The sequence below is a fragment of the Stegodyphus dumicola genome, chromosome 5 (genome assembly GCF_044657685.1).
Source record: "Stegodyphus dumicola isolate Sdum_Otavi_A_Nest chromosome 5, ASM4465768v1".
NCBI classification, from domain to species: domain Eukaryota; kingdom Metazoa; phylum Arthropoda; class Arachnida; order Araneae; family Eresidae; genus Stegodyphus; species Stegodyphus dumicola.
In genome coordinates this window covers 71452827-71477919 of record NC_140772.1, presented here as the reverse complement: position 1 = coordinate 71477919, position 25093 = coordinate 71452827, and the positions used below count along the sequence as shown (strand labels likewise).

Here is a 25093-nt window from a genome sequence, read left to right as displayed (position 1 = left end):
CCTGGTCATTACAATGCAGGTCCTAGTGCAAGTGTTTTGCAACACACAGTTCAGCAGACATTGTTGGATATTGGACGGCGCAAACAGACGTCTCAACGTCCCACTTGTGTGCCTCTGTTGACCAAACGTCATTATCAACTATGCCTATAGTGGGCCCAGGATGATACACAGGCTGTTGGTGGCAGTAATATTATGGTTTGGGGGGGGTGCTTTCATGAGCAGTTCTGGGTTCCTTATTTGTAGTAGGTCAGACTGTGAAAGCTGTGGACTATTTGAACATAATTGTGGATCACTTGTACCCTTACATGTCATCTGTCTTCCCAATTGGAAATGGAATCTTCAGCAGGACGATGCTCCATGTGACAAGGCTCGAATTATGTTGAAGTGGTTCTAGGAGTATAAGAATGAATTTCAATTAATTTCCTGCTACCTGACTCGCTGGATCTTAACCCAATAAAGCACATTTCGGATGTCATGGAGTGGCAGCTCAGAGCTCAAATACCACCGTGTCAGAATATCTCAACTTTGCATGACTGCTGCTTAGACATTTGGTACAACCTGTCACCAGTCATCTACCAAGAACTTGTATCCATGCCTACCATCCGTGCCAAGGCAAGTTGCAGCTGTTTTGCTGGCTAAAGGTCATGCAACATGTTATTGAGTAGGTGGTCATAATCGGTGTATATATTAATCTTACCTAATTTATACTTTTAACAGTAAAACTAATCTTCAATGAGTAGGTGTTCATAATCAGTGTATATATTAACATCAGTGTATATATTAATCATTGTTGAGTATGTTGTCATAATGTTTTGGCTCTTTACGCTTCATTCAGACAGTGGTATAAATGTCACAGAGCCATAGTCATAAGGCATAAAATGTGGGACTTCCATTCACGCTGTGAGACAGGTCTAAGGCGTAGCCAATTAAAGAAGCTAAATTTGTACATGCGTGGATGTGTCTACAGATTTCCTGCTTAGTGACCTTCAAGTGACTCTGATTTCACTCTGATTTGTTAACTCTTATATCAAGTCTACATAAAGTTGAAAACTTTGAACTTTATGCCAAAACCCCTAAACCAGTTTTTGTGACGTAGCAAGGTCTGGTCACCTAGCAACAAAGCTTGGCTTAAACAGTTACGACATTTATACCACTGTCTGAATGGAGCCTTAGTGTATAGTGAGCTGTATTATGCATTAGTTTTTTGATGAGGGGGTCCATAGTGAACAACTTTCAAATGGACTTTTACTGTGAAAACATTGTAAAGATTAATCACTGCCAAGAAAAATAAAGAATCAGAATATTGCAGTATAAAAATATAGTCATATAAATTATGAAGCATAACAGTAACAAAATGTTTTAAAATTTTGACTTCAGAGAAGTATACAGAAGGCATAGAAGCCCTGTAGCACACTTGCAAGCACATATTTTAAGGATTTGAATTAGACTGAGGGTTTGATTCCTAAATCCATCATATTAAATAGTGTATAATTTTTAAGTGCAGTTCTATGAGTAAAGAACATTTTACATTTTAGATATCAACATCACTTTAAAAGGATAATAAAAAGAATATCTTAAAAAAAGTAAGTGCTAATGCCTGTCCCTCTGATAAAATACTTTTTCTCTTTGCTTAGTCCTATATACTACTTTCTAATATCTGATTTCTGCACATATAATAGGCACCTTCTCAATGCTATGACAATTTTGTAGCTGAAAACTGTGTAATGCGTCTGAATTGGATTGATCAGTGTTATTTTGATGTACATTAGCTGCAAGCAAACTAGTCACAAATGCTAAGATAATTGCACAGCATAAAAAGAAATGTCTATTTTTAAAATTATCTTGAAATGATAAATGATCGTTACTCATTCGTAGACAAGTTATTTCGCAGAAATTTTCTTTTTTGTTTGTTTTTCTTCCTTTAGAGAGTTTTCTGTTTTTATGCCGCCCAGACGGCATAGTGGACTGCGGTACCAAAGGGTCTGGGTTAATATCTCGGAGAAGGCATGGATGTAAATTGTCTATCCCTTCATAGGAGGTAATGGTAGCTGCCTATTAGGTGCCTCCATAACAAAATGACTTGTTACTTCTGACCTTAGTAGTGGCGAAAGCCTAAAAATGGCTAGTGCCCACCATAATTAAAAAAAAGTCTTATAGTTAACTTTTTGGTTACGTTTAAAAAAAAATTCTTAAAAAGGACAGGTATTTGCAATTTCTGACTGGTAATTATACAATAATGTAATGGCAGTATAACTAATGGTTTAAAGATTACTACAATTATTATTTAAATCTATTTCTCAAATTCTTGAGTGATTGAAAATTACATGTAAACATAAGTAGAAATTAGGAATGTGGTTATATATTCATGAATTAGAATAGAAATATATCAACTAAGATGATATGATTTAGTAAAAGAAGTGGAATATTGTTTCTCAAAGAACTGTTCTGATGATTCTAACATTTTTCATACTGTTTACAGCTTGTAGAGCTCTCTTTGAAATCTTGTTGCTTATTGTTTGTTGTGTTACTCATTGTTATACACAAAGCCAATAACAGAGGTCAGAGCAGAGTAGAAGTGAAATTTAGGATGTGGCTGAGTCCTGATGTATCAAGACCCATACACTGAGATTTTGAAAGCAAGTGTTGCATGCTTTTTGTTGCGTGCAGCTTTCTTATTATAAAAGATAATGGCTGCTGAGAAAAATTCTTTCATTTAGATAGCATTGCACAGCTTTTTTTCCTGCCTTTCGCAACACCAGTCACCACTGATGGTATTTTGAGCTCTAAAAAGCTTTCCAAAAATCATATCCAAAGAAACTCAGGAAACATCATGATCTGTGTCTTTTTTTTTTTTTTTTTTCTGTAATATAATGTTTTCACAGCATAGGAGTTTTCTTGCTGGTGGAAATGAAATGTTAAAGCCACATATTTCTTACTAACACTTTCTGCACATATAATACTTACTAACAGTTCTTCAAGCCCTGTTTGTCTTTAGCATTCTATTATTGGAATGTCAGATTGGTCATGATGGGTATGAATTGTGATTTATGAGTAATTTATGTGTATCTGGAACAAACCTTGAAGTACTGTGAACATATATTAGGATGAATGGAGTGGAATGGAATATCAGTCATTTGAGCATTGATCTTGTTTGCTTAAGATGATGTCAAGATGCTTTTACATTGTCGCTATAAATTACCTGCTGAGTTCTCATTTATTCATTCTCATTCTCTGAACTGTAAAAACAGATGTAAATACTATAGAACTTCAGAATTGAGAAGTCAAATTTTATGATTAGGAGAGAAAATATATCTAGGGAGAGTCCAAGTAATTTTTGTAATGAGTGGAATTAAGAAGACAGAGTATTATAATTTCTTTGATTAAAGAAGTGTTCTTTTTAATAGAAATATGTTATGAAAATACTTTTTGATAGCTTGAACAATTGACTGAAGATTTGAATTAATTGAATAAAATAATTTAAATAATTAAATTCTTGAGTGATAACAGTATGTGAGAAATAAACATTAAATGTATGAAAATTGCAAGAGTATCATCATTATTATTATCATTAACAACAGCATGGTAAAATTTGGCTTGAGAAAGTCAGTCCACCTGTATAGCATCTAGTATGAAGTGTACTGAAATTTTATTGCTTGCTATTAAAATAAAAGAAAAATAATTTATATAATTAAGAAATGAATTTATTGACATGGAGATTAGTTAAATAAATTAGAATTTTTAAAGTATTTCGTTTTGTACTGTTATAATGAACAAAGGTATAATTCATTTTGCAAACTTCACTGCCATTCTAGCTTAGAAAGATTTTTTTTTTCAGCTTAACAGCTTGTTGGAGGAAACCTACGATGTAAAATGGAACTTCTGCATTAATTATTTCTGTGTTAATCTCTTTGCATATTATGTAATTGTGTTTCATGTTATACCAGTGCCTGCGTGTCAGTGTTATATGTAAATAAATATTGATACTTTTTGATTATCAGCACCCTTGCTGAAAAGTCATGAACTGTTTGCTAACTTTGGAGAACATTCATGAACTTATTGCTGACCATTCTTTTTGCCAAACTAATATGTGAAAGGTAACAGCCATTTTCAAAATGGTGCCACACTCTGGATTTTATACGAGAGCAATAAATCAATAACAAAGCAAGAAATATTGTTAAAAAAACTTATTTTTTAAAAATAAATCCTTCTTCCCATGCACACGGTGACGTTTTTGCTTAAAATGACTTCAGATAATTGTGCAGACGTATCATCCATGCAATTCAGCATGGCATGCTGGCCAAAATAGAAAAATGAATGCCTTTTGGTGACTGAGAATTTCCTCATAGCTCTTTTACCCATGTGCTGCTTTGCCTCATAAATACTTTTTCACAATATTTCGGTGGGGGTGCAGTCAATCATTAAAATAACGAAATTTCTTTTTTTTTTTAGGGTCTAAGTCAAAAAAAAAAAAAAAAAAAAAAAAAAAATAATAATGAATATTTAGTGTCGTACTTATTTACTTTCTTTTTGCGCAAAAGCATTTAATTCCTTTGTATCTTTATTGGAGTTTCTAATTATTATTTATCTTGAATAGAAGCCGAAAAATAAGTAACAACTGTGCTACTGATAATCCATTGGACATTTTAATTGGTAAGGTTCTTAAAATGATATTTTGAGTATTTCAATTTTTGTAATTATTTGTATAATAACTTCAGTGACTATTTGTGGAATTTTAAGAGAGTATTTCAAAGTGTTAAGGTAGTAAAGTCTATGTGTGAAGTAAAACCATTTAAAAAATTAATGTTCAGTTGATTTAAAGTAATTTATCAATACTGTCTAGTTAAGATATGTAGATATATTAGTCTCCTTTAATCTTATTCAGTCATCATGCAGCTGTTTTAACCTGATTTAGAATCTTGATAATTACGTTAATATTTCTAAATATGTGTATAAAAATCCTTTTTGGAACTCAGCCTTTTTCTTGTTACCCATAGTAGGCATTTTACTGCATTAACATTGGAATAAAAAAATATTATAGTAATCTTATCAGTTGGATTTTACTAATTAGAATTCTAATTTTTTTAAGACTGTTTGGATGTTTTTTTTAAGACTGTTTGGATGTCGAATTGGGCTAATTTACTATTTTCCGCTTACTTTTTAACTTTTTCTGTTATTTAATTTTATTGTATTTATGTTTTACATGTCTAATGATTTGCTTTTCATGTGTATTAATTTTTGAAAACGTCTTCAACCTTTTGGAGCAGCAGCTCTTGGTAACTTTTAGGCGAGCTTTCTACAATTTTTATTATACAGATTATATATATATCTGTAGTATTGAGAGATTCTCCATATTATTTTAATGATGTTTGTAATTGGCAATATCTTTACGGAGATAATATTTAAGGAAATATTGCTTACTACAATTATTTAAAAAAATTTACCTGAAATATAGGTAAATTGCTAGACGAGGTACTACAGTTCCATAGGAAATTGCTTTAATATGTAGTATAATTCCTTATGAGTATATAAAGGCCCGTCTACACGTAGGGATTTCCTCGGCCGACAATATCTGAGGTAGCTTGCCTGTCCACATGGAACAATTTTCTTGTTAGTACAGGAATTCACTCAGCCAATCCCTGTGAAAGGAAATGTTCCCGCCCTCTACAGCGTCACTCTGTCTATGATTTGTAAACAAATCTTACGGTGTTGTCAATAGTCAAAATAATGGATGACTATTTTACTTTAAATTGCTACTACAGCTACAGCTACAATTCTGAACTTAGCTACTGCTGCAGAAGGGAAAAAAAGAGAAAATGCATTTGGACCAGAAATTGGGTAAAATGATGAGAAATTCATGGTGCACGTAATACCCTGAGTTGCATATTGAAGGAATGGTGGAATTCGGTATGTATTTACGGATGATGCCGTGTGATTTTGATTTTTTTGCTAAATTTAGTTTTAGCAAAATTAAAAAAAATTATGCTTTTACTTTGTGTACTAAGTGTGAAGATTACTCCTTTTTTTAATTTTAATTTTCATTTTCTGGCACTTCTATTTCTGCACTTAAATCTTGAAATAATAAAATAACCATGTTTCAGAAAAGTAACTACTGTGCTTTAAATCAAAACCTTTATTACTGAATAAATAAACAATAATGTTATGAAAATCAAACCAATATGAGTAAAAACTAGTAATAAAGAATAAAGATAACTACACTGCGAAGCAACACTGTAAATTAAGTGCAAAAATTTAAAATAAGAAATATCATAAAGGGGCAAAGTAGCATATTATTGAACATTAAAAAACTAATATCAGCATAATTAAATAACTAATACACTTTGAAAACTCTGATCATATGACTCTATCAGTTACTCAGCTAATAACATTTAGTAATATTGTATTAAATTGGGCTGTAATTTGTTTACACTAAACTCATTTAACACAAAACTGAGTTTGTGACTTTCTTTTGAGCTGGTACGCACCTACTAAAGAGTTTTCACCAGTATATCTAAAATACATGCTAAAGGCCATTCAAAAAATAAAAAGAAAAGGGTTAAAATTAAATAAACACCACACCCATAGGCGAAAAAATAAAAAGTGACTTTTAAGTCATGCAGTTCGAATTTAGTAATGGAGAAACGAAATTAAGAGGTCCTTGCGGGCACAGAAATTTCAAAATTAAGATGTGGGATCGAATCCACGTTCTCGATATCCGGAGAAAAATCTCTCTGCTCTTTACCATTGAGCCACGATCACTCGTATAGGGTTGTTCAGGTATGCTATGTACTTCGTCACATGATTAACTCCCATTTTCGGTGAAGTGAATGAGTCTCTGCGCTGCTTTAAATCCAGCTCGTAATTTCTTGACTGGAGATTTTGCTTTCTGAATTTTTTCAATAAGTGCAACCATAGTTTACCATAGTAGTTTTTGAATGTTTTCATCTAGTACCCCTGACATGGCTTCATTAATAGTTTTTAGAACTTTTCTTGGGGGAGTTAAAATGATTTTCATCCCGAATAGAAAATATTTGAATATATAAAGTAATGCGAAAGACAAAGCTTACCAAAATAAGAGAATCTCTTAATTTTTTATTTTTTAAATTTACATTACTTGTGTCCCACAACACAACATTTTCTATATAGAAATCTATTAGTGAAAAATTTGAGTTTCCAACGAAATACAGCCATGTTTATTATTTATTCCAAAATGAGAAGAAAAGCATGTGATCACTCAAAGCAATCTTATTGGCTAGAGACTACAATTTTATCGTACATGAACGCAGTGAACACCAGTTCTGAAATCATGGCATAGAACATGACTGATTTTTGGTGCATATGCAGATGCTTAAAATTGTTGCTCTACCAGAAAGTCGGCCGAGAAAATCGCTTTGTGTAGACGGGCCTTTAAGTCTTTATTGAGGATAGGGGCCTATTCAACAGCCAGCTATATAGCGCTAAAAAAAAAAAAAAAAAAAGTTTTGGCAAAATTTTAGCCAGTTTCATTCTGCTCCCATGGTCTATAAAACTTTTTGTGTACAAAGCTGATTTTTTGATGACATTCATAGCTAGCTCTTCATGTAGATTGAAAAGGGACTGAATTCCCTGATTTTAACAGAAACTGTCCTCTAGAGGTATTATTGTTAAATGTGTAGGTAATTTTCTAATAAAGCCATGCCTCACATTTTAGGCACCAGATTGATGCATTTTTGCTTATTTCTTTTCCTATGCCTTTTACTTTTACTTAGACAAAGTAGAATGAGCAGGAAGAGCAAGAAGGAATATGCTGTAATTTTGCAACAAAATCCTCCAAAAAGACCTGTTGTAAGGAAGAATACTGCCTATGTTATTCTTTTCTTTTGTGATTTAGTTTTCATTAATTTCCACAGTTTTGTTTTGTCCATAGATTTTGACTTTTGGATGAGCTAACAGGGAATTATTTCATACCCTGTTACCAGGGAATACCCTGTTAACAGGGAATTGTTTCATACCCTGTTGTATTTAATTATTCCAATCAACCATTGTGTTGCAATAAATTTAAAGCAAACTTTGTGGCTCCTTAGAAAATCGCATGAGAGTAATGAAATGAATGTGTGATCCATATTTGTATTTGAACACCCTTTTTTCTCGGCATGAGTTAAGGCTGCATAGTCATTTCAGCTTTGAGTCATAATTTTTTTTTATGAGGTGTTTATTCAAACACAGCCTTTCTTTGTGAAGAACATCTCTTTTTTGAAAAAAGTGGTTGTCCACTTCTTCATCTCTTGGTGAATCCAAAGTTGTAGATCCCATTGCAGTGAAAGAAGTACATCCAGGAAAAAAGTCAAACCAAACTTGTGACACCTTGCCCTGAAAAATTATGTGTAGACAAATGAAGTTCCAGATAGTTTGGATTTAATGGAAAATACCAATAAGTAACTGTTCCTTCTTAAATGTCAGCTTATAAAAAGTGGAAATATTTCTATATTCCTGTTTTTAAGACATTCAGAATCTTCCTTTTCGGAATAAGTTATAATTTGGTGATAGCCAGTATCATATGAGGCATGCTTAGAAAGTGCTACTTATTTGATATTAAAGAACGCTAGAAGTGTAATGAATGAAAACCTGTGATCCCCCTTGGTAGCAATATTGGCTGCTACACTGATTGGGCCGTGTTCAAATCTAGGAGAAAGATGGATGTTTGTAAATGTATAGGGTCAGTACAGCAGGAGAGTTCTTAAAAGTATTAGCAAGCTGAAAGTCCTTTTGAGTAGTTTTATGGTGGAGGATCCTCAGACTGCTGCCTGGGATATTGTTTCTCAAAATTGGGGTGAAACTGCATAGTTATGCAGGACTTCTGTATGACCATTAGTGAATTTTTGGTGTCCTGTTCACTTCTATCCGTACCTAGTGTGGGAAGAGGGATGAGTGTCTCTCGGACCATCCCCTAGGGTGCTCTGAAACAAAATGTATAGAGCCGCAGAATAAGTGCAATGGGACTATACCTGTGTAACTAATAGTAGAATTCTAGTTTCTCCAACCATTTACATCAGTGCTTGAAAATACATATCATAATTACTATTCCATTTAACAGCTCATGATGCTGAGATATTTATCACACTGTGTGACCAGGTTTTGTTTTCATCCCTCATAAATTTTAATTCTGCAAGCAACAGGTTATGTGTGATCACATCAAGTTATTTGTGATCTTCTCAAAAATTTTAATTCTGCAGCATAATACTGCACCTGTGCAACTAATAGTAGAATTCTAGTTTCTCTAACCGTTTACATCAGTGCTTGAAAATACATATCATAATTACTATTCCATTTAACAGCTCATGATGCTGAGGTATTTATCACACTGGGTGACCAGGTTTTGTATTCATCCCTCATAAATTTTAATTCTGCTAGCAACAGGTTATGTGTGATCACATCAAGTTATTTGTGATCTTCTCAAAAATTTTAATTCTGCAGTATAATACAGTATTCTTCTGCTAAGAAACTGGCATCCTTTGGCAAAAGAATGCTGTATTCAGAAATTGTTCAGAAGAATACTGTATTCAGAAATCATTCAGCAAGCAACAGGATCCAATATGAGTTAGTTATGTGTCATCTTCTCTATGCATCGCATTGTGGTAAAATTTCCATTTGAAATTGTATAATAATGGTTTTGTATCTTTCTATGAGGGCAGTAGAAAAGACCCAGAAGATCAAGAATCTTGCTTATTGAGCAATATATTGGGTTTTAATGAAAGCTTCCTGCCACTGCAAATATCATCTGCGCAAACAGTTCACTTTGTCATGTTTAATCGTATTTTGTCAAAAGATTTTTGGCATTTGAAAAAAAGAGACTTGCTTTAAAAGACTACAAGGTGTGACAAACAAAAACAAACAAACAAAAAAGGGACTGTGTAGCTTAAAAACAGAGTGGAGTTGGCAACAACTGTTTTGGTGATGTCATGCCACACACCTCTATCCGTGTGGCCAGATTCGACTTAACCCATTAGTCGCTGGTGTTGTGTTGACGCAACGATTAAAATAAATGCATATATAAATATAACTACCTAAGATATCTTATACCAGCAGATGATTTTATGTAAGTAATATTATGAAGATTATTTCTGTAAAAAAATATTTGCCTTCAACAGTCATTTTGTTTATAATAATTAATTTCACACTTTAAGCAAAAGTTTCGACCGGGTATTTTTGCTGAAAATATTTAATAAAAGAATCGCCGTCTTTAGGAGTGATCTGTTTTTAGTCAAGGCCACCATTTATCAGAACATTACATCAATCAGATGTTTATATTTGTGTTAGGAAGGAAGGGAAAGCAGGTGTTGCGGCAGGAAGCGGGTAATCAATCTCCCTTTTTCAGTCATTCCTTTGGATGTTCTGGTTCATGTTCTGGCTGCTTTAAAAATGCCTAGAATGAAGTATCTTACATTAGAAGAAGCCCTTCAAAGATTTTTTGATGAGGAAACAGACGATGATAATGTTAATACAGTCAAAAGTCGTATCAGTTTCTGTTGAGAGTTACTGGTTTTGAGAGTTTTTTGGTGTAAACATACTGGGGATCACAGCACTTTAAGTTAAATGGACACTGGCATGTTTGTTTATTTCATTAGCAATTTCTCTTTTTGTTTTGTTTTGTTGTTGTTGTCTTCATTTTCATTATTTGCATTTTTCGTTATGAGAATGTGGGGAACTGCATCCAGCTCAATGTTTTCATTTATGTTGATTTTTTTTATTAGGAGAATGTGACCATTTATCATTATTAATTAAAAAGTAACTTTACAGCATTATTACAGAAGGGGAAAAACATCAGCTTTTCTGATGTGTGATGCATCTTACTTGCTCAGCGTAAAAAATCTGTCATTGTCCTATGTGTTGATCCTCGTTTTATATTATTCCAAACACAGCAGAATTATTAAATTGGAATTTAATTACCTACAGATGATTATTGCTTAATTTTCTTTTACAATTTGTATTTGTAATTTTGTTTTCGTGTGTATAGTGTTTGTTTTCATGCATATAATTATAATTTTAGTATTTTACATGTTTCATTTATTTCTATGTATGTAATATTCTTTATATTAATACATATTAAGAATTAGTATATTAAGTACATAACTTCAAAAATTGACGTGATTATATTAAAAGGCTGATTTTATATGAATTTTTTTGTAAAAGTAGGCTTAAGTGCTGAAAAATGCGTAAGCTAGTGGTGACGTTTGATTTCAAAGTCCCGTGGCTGCACTTCATTTTCTGCACGCTAGTCCTCAAAGAATTAAATATGCACAAATGTTTTAGTTTCTTATTAATGTTTCAACATGTATTTTGATACTGATATTTTCTTTCTTACACAGAAGAAGAATCACTTACTAAATCAGGAGAAATCAGTGATACTAGTCTATGTAGTAATAGTCATATAGAAAATGGAAGGTCAAGCATATTCTATGCAAGTCTTGAGTCCCATCATGAAAACTATCCAACTGCAGTATTTTATGCTAGTGTGGAATCAGGAGAAGATTCTGACAGTTTCAAGAGTGTGTTAGTAAAACTTTAATTTATAGTTCAGCTTTTTATTGTGTTAATTCGGAAGCATTTGAAAAAAATTATAATAGCAAAATTTAAATCCAAGAATTTTTAGGTGATCAATTTATTATATTCTTTACACAGCCAATTTTATATTTGGTGCAAAAAATATTGACATCCTCAGTTGTATTCTCTTATTTTTTAGTATGCTTGCAGAAACAGTACCTGATTAAATAGGCAAAATTTTAGGTTTAGGTGCTATAATAAATGTTCCTTAGCAGTTTAATGAAATTTGAACTGTTTTCTAAGTTTGTGGACATGTATTTTGAAACATAACGATTTCATGAAAATTTTTGCAGTCACTAAGTGAAATAGACTTTTTTTTTTTTTTCCCAAGAAATAATATATTTATTATGAAAATTCTGAAAATGTTGATTGTTCTGTAAATCTGATGATAATCATTCTTAACAGAGAGTAGTTACTGGTATAATTGTTCTTTCTATGATTTCTAAGTATTTAAAGAAAGCATAACAAAAAATATTCATCTTTCATTAAAGTTCTAACATGAATGCTTGATTTTATTACACAGATAAAAATTTCATGATTTTTTTCTCACTGTTGGGGAAAGAGGAAGGAATAAGTAGAAGAAACCATTTATGTATTTTTAAAACATGCAGTTAACAATTCATCGGAAAAGCAGCATCCAAGACTTCTCTGTATCAGAAATTATCTGTGGAATTATTTGCATTTTTCTATAATTTGGAAGGAGAAGGAAAAGAGAGAAAGTATCTTTGATGTGTGATAACTAATACATCGTTCAATAAGTCCTGAGACTAACTAAGAAAACAACATCCATTTCACAAAATTCACGTTTATTCATCAACATAATCGCCATCAAGAGCTTTGTAAACATTCCAACGCTTTTCTAACTTTTCTATACCATGCTTGATTTGTCCTTGTCCGCAAAATAAGCTTCAGTTGCAGCGATGACTTCCTCATTTGAGTCAAATCTTTTCCCCTGGAGCATCTTTTTCAGATCAGCAAACAACCAGTAGTCGCTAGGGGTTAGATCTGGGGAGTATGGTGGGTGGGGAAGCAACTTTTTCAATGTAACCAGTGTTTGCATTGATTTGTGGCACGGGGCATTGTTTTGATGGAAGATGATTTTTTGTTTCTTCATGTGTGGTTGTTTTTTTGCAGTTTCGTTCTTCAGATGCACCAGTAACTCACTGTAATAGGCACTATTCATAGATTTTCCCTTTTCAAGGTAGTCGATGTAAATTATACCTCGTGCATCCCAAAACACTGATGCCATGACTTTGCCAGCTGACTGTTGTGTTTTTGGATGCTTCAGACGGCTTTCACCAGCTGCACGCCACTCAGCTGACTGCCGCTTCGACTCTGGAGTGAAATAATGGATCGACGTTTCGTCCATTGTCACATACCGATGCAAGAAATCCAGTTTATTGCGAGTAAACAGTGACAAACAGCTCTGTGAATCGTCGACTCATTGTTGCTTTTGTTCCATTGTGAGCACACGTGGCACCCATTTGGAAAACACATTTTTCATGCCCAACTTCTCATGTAAAACCGCACACGCACTTCCAGTTGAAATGTTACCATCTCAGCAATCTCCGAGCGTGCCACATCATTTCTATCCGTGCGACCGGGCTTGAAATCAGCATACCAACGACAAATGGTTGTTTTCGATGGAGCAGAGTCTGGATAATATTTTTCAAGCCATTGCTGAGTTTGGGTGGTATTTTTGCCCATTAAATAGCAATGTTTGATCAACACTCGAAATTCGTTTTTCTCCATTTTGTCCCCAAATGCACAGGTAGTGTCACTTTCACCACAGTAGCTTCGCTGTTTCCTGTCTGAATGCCATGAAAATCAGACTCGTGTCATTTGAAGGTTAGTTTTTTCGAACAACGAAGTCAGGTTGATATTACTATGCCATCTGTCGGTTAGTCCCAGGACTTATTGAACGATGTGTTAGGTTTAAACAATGCTTTATGTTTCTTTTTTTTTGTGCCTTTATAATACTTTAAAGTTCATATTTTTATATTTATGAAGGTTATTCTGAGTGAATCCATTACAAATATATGATTGAATATGTAATAAATTAAAATGTGGGCAAGGTATCTATAAATCTTTAGGATTTAATTTTTTGAAGTTAAAATTTCATGTGTTGTGATACCTTGGAATCTGAACTTAATCCATTACAGAACTTCATTTGAATTCCAAGGTGAGTTTCATTAAAGTAATAGAAACTTTATTAATCTCAAATTCAAGTTCATAGAAATCTGAACTTGAATCTTGGAAATGATTTTAATGGTTAATACACTCAATTTTAAGCAGAAAGTATTAGCAAATAATAATAATATTTGGATAAAAGTGTAAATTAGTAAAATTAACTTTATGAAACTTGTTTTGATTTAAGAGGGATTATGATGGAATATGTGGAAGTTGTAGGAGGAACAAGGTTATTTCTTGGAAGGTGAATTAACTTCCATAATAATGTCAGATTGCATCTGTGGGTATTCTGTTGTCTGTGTTCTTTGCTTATCATGCATTTTGTTTTAAGGTATAATTTTTAGACGGCTTAGAGAACAAATGAACCAGTGTTTTATTCTGGTCTGATAGTGGGAATATTATTGAATGTTTTAAAATGGTCAATTATGTATCAGTGAAATAATTAGCACATCTCTTACCAAGAACTTTATTAGGTATATCATCACAATGCTTACCTGAGTTTTTGTTTGCATGCTGAGGAGATGCTTGATTTTCAGCAGTGGGAGTGGTTTCAGCATCTCCCTCTTTCTTCTCTGAAGAAATTTCCTCTGCAACTCTGCTTTGCTGCTGCTGGTTGAAATGCTGAAGCCCTTCTGTTGTTCTGAACCTGTGACTGACAATTAACTTTCTGATATCATATTTGCTGACTTCCAAACTTATGGATTTGCTCAGAGATGTGATGTTAGGAACAGCAAATAATTTCTCAAAGCCTTCAAAGCCCATTGCAGTAACAAATTCAAGCACACAAAGTTCATTATACTCAATTCCAGCAGAAAAAAAGTGTTTTGTCACAGCCTTCCGACTATTCCTGAATGGCATCCTGAGATCATCATCATCACTGTTGCTGTAATGTAAACCACGCAAATGCTGCTTTAGTTTTTGAAGTAAGACAAAGTTCCTTGGGGCCAGGTTTGGTTAATAAAAGGAATGAAAGAGAAACTGAGAGTTTCATTGCCAACTAGCATTTAGCACATTTCTACACAGACTTTTCAACCTTTGTTTACAATTAGCAGTTTTTCCAGCACAATGGAAGAGAGCTCGGGTTGTTTTGATTCCTGAAACTTTAAATACAAGAACCTCTTATCTTGATAATATCAGATGCATTAGTCTTTTCCCTACTTTGGGAAAATGTCTTGAAACTCTCTTCATTAACAGAATAAATTGGTATTTGAGACAAAAATGCTTTTATAATAATTCTCAGTTCGGATTTACTCCTCGGAAGTCGGCTGAAGATGCCATTATTCGCCTTTGTAATATCTTGCAGTGTGCAAAGAAAATGAAGTATACTACACTTCTTATTTTCCTGGATTTCAAAGGAGCTTTTGATAATGCTTGGTGGCCATCTATCTTAAAAATTTTAAAAGATGCTGGTATACCACATAATATCTATAACCTTAAAAGCTTCTTGAACGAGAGGACCGCTGAGCTTCAGCTTGGGAACGAAGCTAAGGTTTATTCTCTAGAAAAAGGCTGTCCTCAAGGCTCTGTATCCGGACCTACTCTTTGAAATATAATCATAAATGATCTTTTAAGTCATCTCGACGGTTGTTTAAAAATTGCATTTGCAGACGACTTACTATTAATTTTCCAAGTAAGGATTTTGAATAACATTCTTTTGAGAGCACAAGAGGTTCTAGATTTTGTCTCCAGTTGGGCGATTTCTCATAAACTCACTTTCAATCTTTCAAAAAGTAAAGCTATGCTTGTTCTCAGTACATTTGATGAACAAAATATTGCTTCTTTGATGCTCGATAATTCTCTGTTGGAATTTGTAGAAAATGTTAAATATCTTGGTGTCATTCTTGACCAAAAATTAACATGGAAAAAGCACATTGAATTCCTTTCTGCTAAATGTGAAAAAATTATTAATGGCTTTCACCGAATTGCCAAAAATACTTTTGGAGTAATCTACAATGTTAAGAAACTCATGTATAAGCAGTGTATTGTGCCTTTCATTTCGTATGGCTGTCGTGCTTGGGGACATGTTCTTGCCAAGAAGGTTAACAAAAGAAATTAAAGAAAGATTCAACGGAGAATTCTTCTTCGTATTATTAGTCGTTATAGAACCTTAAGCTATGAGACTACTTTTGTTCTTGCAGGAGTTCCGCCTATTGATTTTGAAATTGCATATAAGATTAATATTTTTGAGTCATTGGCAATTCATGCTTTGGAAGACTGTATTAATGGAATTGTCCCCTTCACTGATCTTCCTCATCCCGCTTCTTTAGAACCCATAAATTTCTGTGATTATAAAGAGACTGCTGAAATAAGTTTTCATATGGTTTTCTTTACAGATGGCAGCAAGAGGAACAGCAAGGTTGGACTTGCATTTGTTCTTTTTGAAGGCCATTCCGAGATTTGTTTTCTTAGACACTGTATACGGAATGAATGTACAGTTTTTCAAGCAGAACTTCTGTGCATTTATCTTGCTGTCAAATGGATCCAGAATCATGGGACAACATCCTCAAAGTACCTTATTTGTTCTGATTCTCTTTCTTCTCTTCAACTTTTGAACAGTATTACCAGCTGCGATAAATTAGTTATCGAAACCCTAGTAACTGTTAGCTCACTTAGAATTAGAGGTATTGATATCTGCTTTGCTTATGTGCGTGCTCATCATGGTTTCTACGGAATGAAAGAGCTGATTTCTTAGCTAAAGATGCCTTAAATTTACCCATTGATATCAACATTAGCATTCCAAAGAGTTATTGGAAGTCCTTTCATTATAAAATGCTTTTAGCTATGTGGAATGAGGAATACATTTCATCTTGTAATGCTGAAGTCACCAAAAAGTTCCTTCCTTCTATTTACCATAGACTGAATTCCGAGTCTTTCCTCTCGTTAAATTTTAAAGTGTCTCAGTTTTTATATGGTCACGGTAAATTTGCAAGTTATCGGTTTCGTTTTAATCTACGATCAAACAATTTATGTGAATGTTCAAAAAGAGTTCCTCAGGATGTGGAACATTTGATTTTCTCGTGCCCTACATTTGATGGCCCTAGATTATGCTTACAGAACGATTTGAAAATGTTCGGAGTGACTTGGTCAGTGAAACTTTCTGTTTTCGTGAAGTCCAGACTGCTGTTCTCTGCTTTTGTTCGCTTTATTTATGCATGTAATTTTTAATGTTTATTTATACATGTAATGTTCTAGTTAACTTACTTCTGTAAGCCCCTTGTTGTACATATGTGGTGCACGGGGAGTCTGTATGTTCTCAAAGGAAAAAAAAAAAAAAACAAAAAAAAAAAAAAAAAAAAACTAGCAATCTGGGAAGTTTGAACTTGTGTGTTGCAGTGTTGTTATGCAAAAGCAATATTTTTTGCTGGATTTACTATGACACTTTACTTTTATATTTTTTTAGAGTTGTTAGCATAATAAATGCATATTATCATGATATTATATGGCATATAATCAGTAAGTAGCGGTCCCTTTTCATTGCCCCAAAAGTGTTCAAAATCTTCCTAGGAAATTTCTGATATGAATCTGTGATTTTGACAAGTTCTGCTGTAGTTTCTTCTGCCATTACTAATATAATTTCTTCTGTCATTCCATTAATAAGGTCATATTTCTTTTGTTGTTAGTAGCTATGAATTAAAAAAAAATTATTTTTGTTTATCTTAGAAATAAATTCTCCAAAGCCTTTGACCTGATGTTACTTTATTCTACCATTAATGTTCTGGATATCCATTTGGTGGACAAATTTCATTCTGAGTTTTTTTTATCTGATATTTTTCACTGAACCAGTGCTAATTCTTATTTTCCATAGCAATCTGAGAAACTGTAGCTCATATATTTTCCAACTTGTACTGCTGTGGGATCACTTTTAAGCTGTGCTGTCCTCTATCAAAACATAATAGCTTGTCCTCTTATGGTGGCGTGGAAAGGTGCTATTATCACCATAAAGTGCAAGTGCCTAGCCTTGATTGTTGAGCTACCCATGTACAAATTAAAATTCGTTACCTTTTTTTATGAAAATATAATATGATTTTCATTTCACCGCCCTTAAATTTGGCTGCCCACATCATCTTGCATCCCGTTAGGATCGGCCCTGCAACTATGTGTTCATGGATATTTATAAAGGTATGGCCTGTTTTGTCAAGAACTCAGTAATTGAACAATGTTTGTTATTTTTCTTATTAACAGACATTGACTGGCAATGTTTAACAGCTTCTTTAAAATAAAATAATGACGTTTGCTGTGATTTCATAATCTCACTGATATAATATATTTATATAGGGTTCGTAGTGGTCCTTATAAGTGATTATAAATCCTTATATTTGAAAATAAAACATAAGGGCCCTTATAGGTGCTTACTTATTCTCTAAAGCACTTATTTTTTATTTTTAGTGCTTATTTTTTACTTTTAGTGCAATTTTTTTAAAGAAACTTGCATTTTTTCTTCGTACCAAGGCCGAAACTAAATAAATAGCTTTTCTTTATTATATAGAACATCAGATGGTGTATCATACTCCCGGAAATAGCTTTTCGCCCCTTTCTCTGCATTAACATAACCTTTGGTGTGCGCGAGTACAGACTTTGGTGCACGTCGTTCTGTTGGTCAAAGAAATGCAAAAGCGGTAGAAAATTCCGGTACATTCCGTATTTTTTTCTCCCGCCTAAGACTACACAGGTTTGAATTTCTATCAAGATTTTAATAATTTGCATTCTTGTTCCATGTGCTCAGTTCATATTTACATTTATTATGATTGTTATGCATATATTATGAGCATATGTATGAATATTTATAATGATATAGTTGCAGTAACTGCTGAAGTATAGATAAAAAATGGGTAAACGTGTTTTAACAAAGATTAGCTTTCTAAGGAATAATATTCAGAATGGCTTAAATAAAGTGAAAGTAATCGAATAGTCAAAATAAATTAATTTTTTTGCCAATGCATTATACATTATGGAAGTTGGGAGGTCCTCCCCTTTCTCCGCAAAATCTTGAATATTGAAACCGTTACAGTTCGCAGCAAAACAAGCATCAAATTTTTTTTTTGGTCACTTTCCAATCTGGATTGAATAGGACTGAATCAATGTTCTGTAGTCTACCAACCCAAGCAAAGAATTCCAGAAATTTAACGCAGTCTGTTCAAAATTAGAATGAAAAACATCCCAGATTGGTAAGTCTCTTTTCCTTCATTTAGTTCTTTATTCTCCGAATACCAGCAACTGTTGATTCCGATTGCGTAATATCACGTACAGAAGAATTAAACACATAACGGTATGGAAACGTTATTGCACGTATTGTGCAATAACGTTTGTGATATTTTGCAGAGATAATTAATTTTGATGTTCAGTCTGAGATTTGTTTATGAGCACTTAAAAGAGTTTTACTGTGCTTGCTAAGCAGAATATTTTTCAGTTCTGTTGGCTATTTTTATATAATGCACATATCGAAACGTCAAAAGCATTATTTAGCTGAAAAATCTAAAGAAAAGCTACAATCTACCCCTCCTCCTCTTTTTCCAGTTACACTCGACTATTCGGAATTTTCAGATACTCGACAATTTCAGAGTATACGGGTTAGTTAAGCTTTTACTGTTAAAGGGTGACTGCATGAAGCAATTTCCCGTCTTCTGATTTCAGAAATGTTTCTTTTTTTACTTAAATTACTTTACTTGCAATACGTTAAGGGAAAACTGTTATACAATAAAAATTTAGAAAGTTTTTAGAATTTTGATTTAAGTTAAATTATTTAAATATTAATATGAGTGGAAAAATAAATTGTATTTCTTATTAGGTGCCACCCGAATATAATAAATATGCCTTACTACTATTTATTTTCTATTTTTAACTGAAATTTCATCATTAAATCTTGTAATATAGTTTAGTTCTGCATAGATTTTTCGTCCTCATTGTAAACTAGTTCTGTAAATTGAACTGTTATTTAAAAAAAAAAAAAAAAAAAAAAAAAAAAAAAAAATTGTTTTCCATGGTTGAGTAATACCCAATCTCTCTTAATAAATACTGAATTTCTCATATTTAATTACAAGTCTAATTTTCCTTTTAATGTTATTCAGTTGTGTATAATGTAATTAGATGGGTGCTTATTATTTTCCTTAAAATGTGCTTGAAAAGTGCTTATAGGTGCTTATTTTTTTAACTAAAATGTGGCTACTAACCCTGCTATAATATATTATCTTTTTTAATTAGCATTATATAAATATGTAGTATTAAATTTCTAATAAATATTTATATAACGCTCATTATACAATATTAGAAAAGTATTTTATCTTTACTTTATGACATTATGTACAGTTTAAAGGTTTGACAAAATAGGGCAATTTTAAGCTTTAGCAGTGTAATAAAAATCATGATTTACTATCAGAGTAAGAAACATTGATCGAAATTTTATTTATTTATTCACATGTTGTTGATATTACTGTGTAAAGACTGTCACATTTGAGCTGCTAAATTTTATCTTGTTCATGATTGGTGCATGTTTTGTAACAAAAGAATTATTCATATCTCCAGTTTTCAGTTTGGAGGAAGGGGATCATGGTGAAATGAATATAATTGAAACTGCAGATGCTGAATCAACAGATACGAGGGCATGATAGTATATCTTTATGTTCTTGTAGTTGATGTAATGAAAAAAAAAATTTTTTTTTTGAAAATTAGAAAGCTGTAGAAAAGTTTAATATTGCAGCTAATCATGACTCAGTTGTATTTGTGACTGTTGTGTTTCAGTATTGATGTTAATGTGATAAGTTTAATCTAATATTTTTATATTTCTTCTTTAGGAAATCAAACAATGCAGACACTAGTTCATCTGATAGTGAAACACCTCCATCTGTGTGTTTGGTGAATAACTTAGAAAACTTTACAAATAACAATGGGATCTATAAAAGTCCAACCTTAGCTAGTAGTCCTGTACCAGTTCCTAATAGTCGACAGCGAATGGATAGCATGTCTAGTTTAGGAAGGTAATCACTTTTTTTTTATTTTGAACTTTATTTATTTATTTTTATTTATTTATTTATTTTTTTGGTCAGTATATAATTTAGAATTCTAAGATATATTTGTAGATCTTGGGGGAATTTTCAATTCATGTGGGCCTTGAATGTTGTCCAAACTTGTTATGTTTTAATTAATTTCTGAAGAACATGGAAATAACAATATCTTTTGATGTATGGTTCCCCCATCCTCCCCAAAATAGAGGTAATGCTTCCTAAGATTTTTATATGTCATTACTTTTCTGATTAAATGATGTATCGTAATATGTCATTAGCTGTTATATATCTTTGTTAGAGTCATGTAATTTGAACAAAGTCATCCAGAAGTCTCCAGAATTTCTTCACCAACATTTTTTGACATTGATATCATTTGTCCTTAAAACTTTTGATATCATCTAACGTACAGCAAGGACTGCTGCAACTTTTTCCTTAAATGAATTTCAGCTGCATTTTGGCATTGAGCTTTAATGGATGTATTTAACAGGGCAAATGTTTAATTTGGCATGAGTGCTGTTTTCATTAGACATCATTATGCATATGACATGGATGTGTGAAAAGAAGAAACATTAGATCAAATATGCATTGGAGAAATACTGGAATTTAAAATGTAGAGCTATGCAAATAAGCAACCTTAGAGTAATTTATTTTATATTATCAATTCTGTTTCATTGTAGGAAACCTGTGCCGTTTTCTTGTTATACAAGCTGTACCCATAAAGTAACCTGACAATTTCTTATAAATAAGAAAAAGATTACTTATCTTCAAATAAATTTATCTCCTTCAAAATAATCACCAGAGGAGTTTGTACAGTTTTTCAAGTGTTTCTTCGACCACTCATGCTTTTGTGTTTTTTATAATGATGGATCAACTATATACCATTCAAATCATGTCTAAGTTTTTTTTTATGGCAGATTTACCTAATTTGTAACAAAATTGAAATTTATGATGTTATTCTATTGTAAATCAATTTTTTTTATGCAGTGCTTTCCCACTAAATGAAATAACTCCGGCAACTTGATATGCAGATGATAAAATAACCAGTTTAAACTCACACTAAGAAGAGTTCAGATGTCACTCTTTCTAAACATAAATTTATTCTTTTTTATTTTTTTATTATTTGGTCTTTAATTTGTCTGATTGCTTTATAGGCAGATATAAAATCTATACCAATATAACGTACTTTAATTCTCATAATGTACACTGCTGGGCATTAAAATATATCCCTGGCAGCTAAAACAGCATTTTCCCGGTTAGGCATGGTGTCGAACTGGGCTTGGGATGACAGAAATGGGCAATTCATTCCATGCTGTTTTAAGTCTATACTACACTTCATCAATTGTATTAGCTGGAGTGGGGTGGTGGGCCAGTCTCTCAGCAACCTATGACCACATGTTTTCAATGGTTGACAGATCTGAAGACCATGCAGGCCAGGGCAGCAGTCAAATACTCTGTGTATCCAGGAAGATCAGAGCACAATGTGCAACATGTAGTTTTGCATTACCTTGTTGGAAGATGGTGTTTGGCAGGCCTAAAAGATAGGGTACAACTACTGGACACAAGATGTCAGAAATGTACCGATCTGCGTTCAAATTACTATCGATCCGAACTAGAGATGTGTGTGTCGTGTACCCAATGGCTGCCCAAGCCATCACACCAGGTGCGGGGCTCCTATGCTGATATGAAATGCAACCAGGCGATATGCGGTCTCCTCGGAGCCTGCAGACACGTATACAGCCATCAGAATATTGCACAAAGAACTGCAACTCGTCTAAAAAGACAAGATTGTGCCACTCCCATATCCAGCTCTGTCAGTCGGCGCACCAGAGTCACTGTCTGTGTCTATGTTGCATTGTCAAGAGAAACCGGAGTAATGGTCATTGTGCCGATGATAGTCCACACTTCTGCAGACATTGATGGACCGTACATGTTGATACTGTGCATGCTGCAAGCTTGCCTATTTCCTGACTAATCATCTGTGATGTGTTTGTACAATTTTGCCGGACTGACCTAACATTATGTCTGTCCTCTCAGGCAGTAGTCATGAGAGGGCACTGAGATCATGCATGCCGTTCAGTATGACCCTCAGTAGACTATTGATTCCACATTCACATGACAGTGGTTGGATGTCGACCAGTATGACAGGCAATATCGTGGAATAATAATTCACACTCTCGATAGGTAATGATCCTGCCGCTATCAAATTCTGACACTTGCTGGTAAGCATTTCTTATTATTATTCGAGGCATAACACGATATTCTGAGCAAACTCTGTTCTTACAAAGTGCTTTCCAAATGAGAAATCCACTACACAGTTTTTCTTTTATACAGTGCTTCAGATGTCATTTCTCCCTTCTGCGTCATCTAAATGCGTTGAAATACTAATAATTTGCATATTCCAACCTCTTCTTCCTTTCATTTAATTTTCACATTCATCAGATCATTCCTACCTGGTGTTGCAATATTAATGTCCAGCAGAGTAATATGTTTTTAATTTTTATAGATACTAAAACTTGTTTCTTCATTCTTTTTAAAATTTGAAACTTGTTTCTAAATTCTTAGTTTAAGTTCCAAGCTCTTTGGAAGATATTAAAAATAGTCATTATGTTATGCATTAAAAATTAAATAATCTTTTGACTTCATGAAAAAAGTGTAATAACTTTTGAATTTCAAAGTAAACTGTTTGAAATAATTGAAACTGAAATTTCATTTTCAATTTGGGATTTTTAATGCATATCCTTAAATTAATAGTATCTAGAAATACAGTCAAAAGTTGCTATTTTGGACACACATAATCCGGACCTCAAAGCTACAAACTTTTTGCGCATGCGCCGCAAAGTTTGTAGCTTTGAGGTAAGACCTTTACGGCTGCGAATATGCGTGTGCGCATGCGCGTTTAATGTATAATGGATGGCATAAGCTAAGCTGAAATTATCTAATTCATTTAATGTTGCAGATTGCGTGGTTCCTTAATCTTCGAATTGTATCCGGCTTATTATTTTTTGCAGACTGTTAGAGCAATTTTATAAAAGTAAGCTTGAACTTTCGATTATGTCAAATAGAATTTCCAATATATATTTACTAATATGTAAAGGATCTACAAAGCGAAAGTATGTTTCGAAGTGCATTAAACAAAAGTGGAATTGCTGCAAAAAATAACCTAACCATTCCGAAATCTGTTTATCAATTTCACTGCTCTGCGGCAGGGGGGGGGGACGCCGCGGCGTACAATGAATTGGAAGTTGATCTGTCAGCACTATCCTTATCTTCAGGGCAGATGTTTTCATTTTATTTGGCTTATAATTCCTTACTAAATGTAGTATTTCATCTCGATGTATTCCATCTTTGATATGATTTAAATCAAATTCCTCGTCATTATAATTTGCTTCCGATAGTGAAGAAAGTGACACAGAGGTTATTGAAAACGAAAAAATTGGATTGACAAATTAGTCGGTATTCGCGACAAAGCAATTATAGGAGTTGAACAGCGGAACTTTGTAACTGAACAAGAAATTATGTCTGTTTATAGAATCACAGAGAAAGTATTATCACATAAAATGAAGCAACTTAAACAACTTACATTGAAAGAAATGTTTAATAAAGTAAACAAATAAATATTAAGCTTTTTTTTTTTTTGTAAATTTTGATACTCTTTAGATCATAATTGTTCTTTATTTCATAAATTACGGTTTCATATTTTTAATTTTATAATTTCTGCATGCCATCTTACTAGATTTAAACTGATGATCTATAATCCGGAATCGCCAAAGTCCTGACGAGTCCGGATTAACGACTTTTGACTGTATATGATTTTTTTGAATATAATGGATCTTTGAATATTTGATGTTGTAACAGGTATTACCACATATGCAGATAAATGACAATTAGCATACATACAGCGTATACATTTGTATTTGCTTTTTAATATTGAGGAGGAAAATAAGTTCATAGTAAAATCCAAAAATATTATTAGCCCAGAAGGGCTATTAGTCTCGAAGCAGCATTTTGAAATGAATCACTAAAAGTATTGTATCACTTTTCAAATGGTTACAGCCAAAAACATCGCAGACGAAAATGTCTCGAAGAAAACAACGCAAGGCCAAAAATGTCGTGGTACTATACATTGTGGGAGAAAAGAAAGCAAAGCGAAAATGTTGCAGTTCTAAAATATCAAGGTTAAAAATAAAGCGGTTAAAAAATATTGTCATTGAAAATATCATGGTAAAAAATAAAGTACCTACAAATCATCGCATGACGATAACATCACACACATGCGTTTTTCAGGTTTTAAAAGTTGTAAATGCATTTTCGCATAATAATTTGTTAGC

General features: G+C 33.0%; 1 protein-coding gene across 1 annotated transcript in view; it reads left to right on the top strand.

The window, feature by feature from the left end:
- The window catches only part of LOC118187983 (phosphatidylinositol-3,5-bisphosphate 3-phosphatase MTMR14-like), a 100044-nt gene that overhangs the window by 62344 nt on the left and 12607 nt on the right, over nt 1-25093 (top strand). The window contains exons 15-17 of the mRNA XM_035358296.2: nt 4595-4650; nt 11343-11526; nt 20556-20738. Of these exons, the coding sequence (XP_035214187.1) occupies nt 4595-4650; nt 11343-11526; nt 20556-20738 (423 nt within the window). The remainder of the gene's footprint in view (nt 1-4594; nt 4651-11342; nt 11527-20555; nt 20739-25093) is intronic.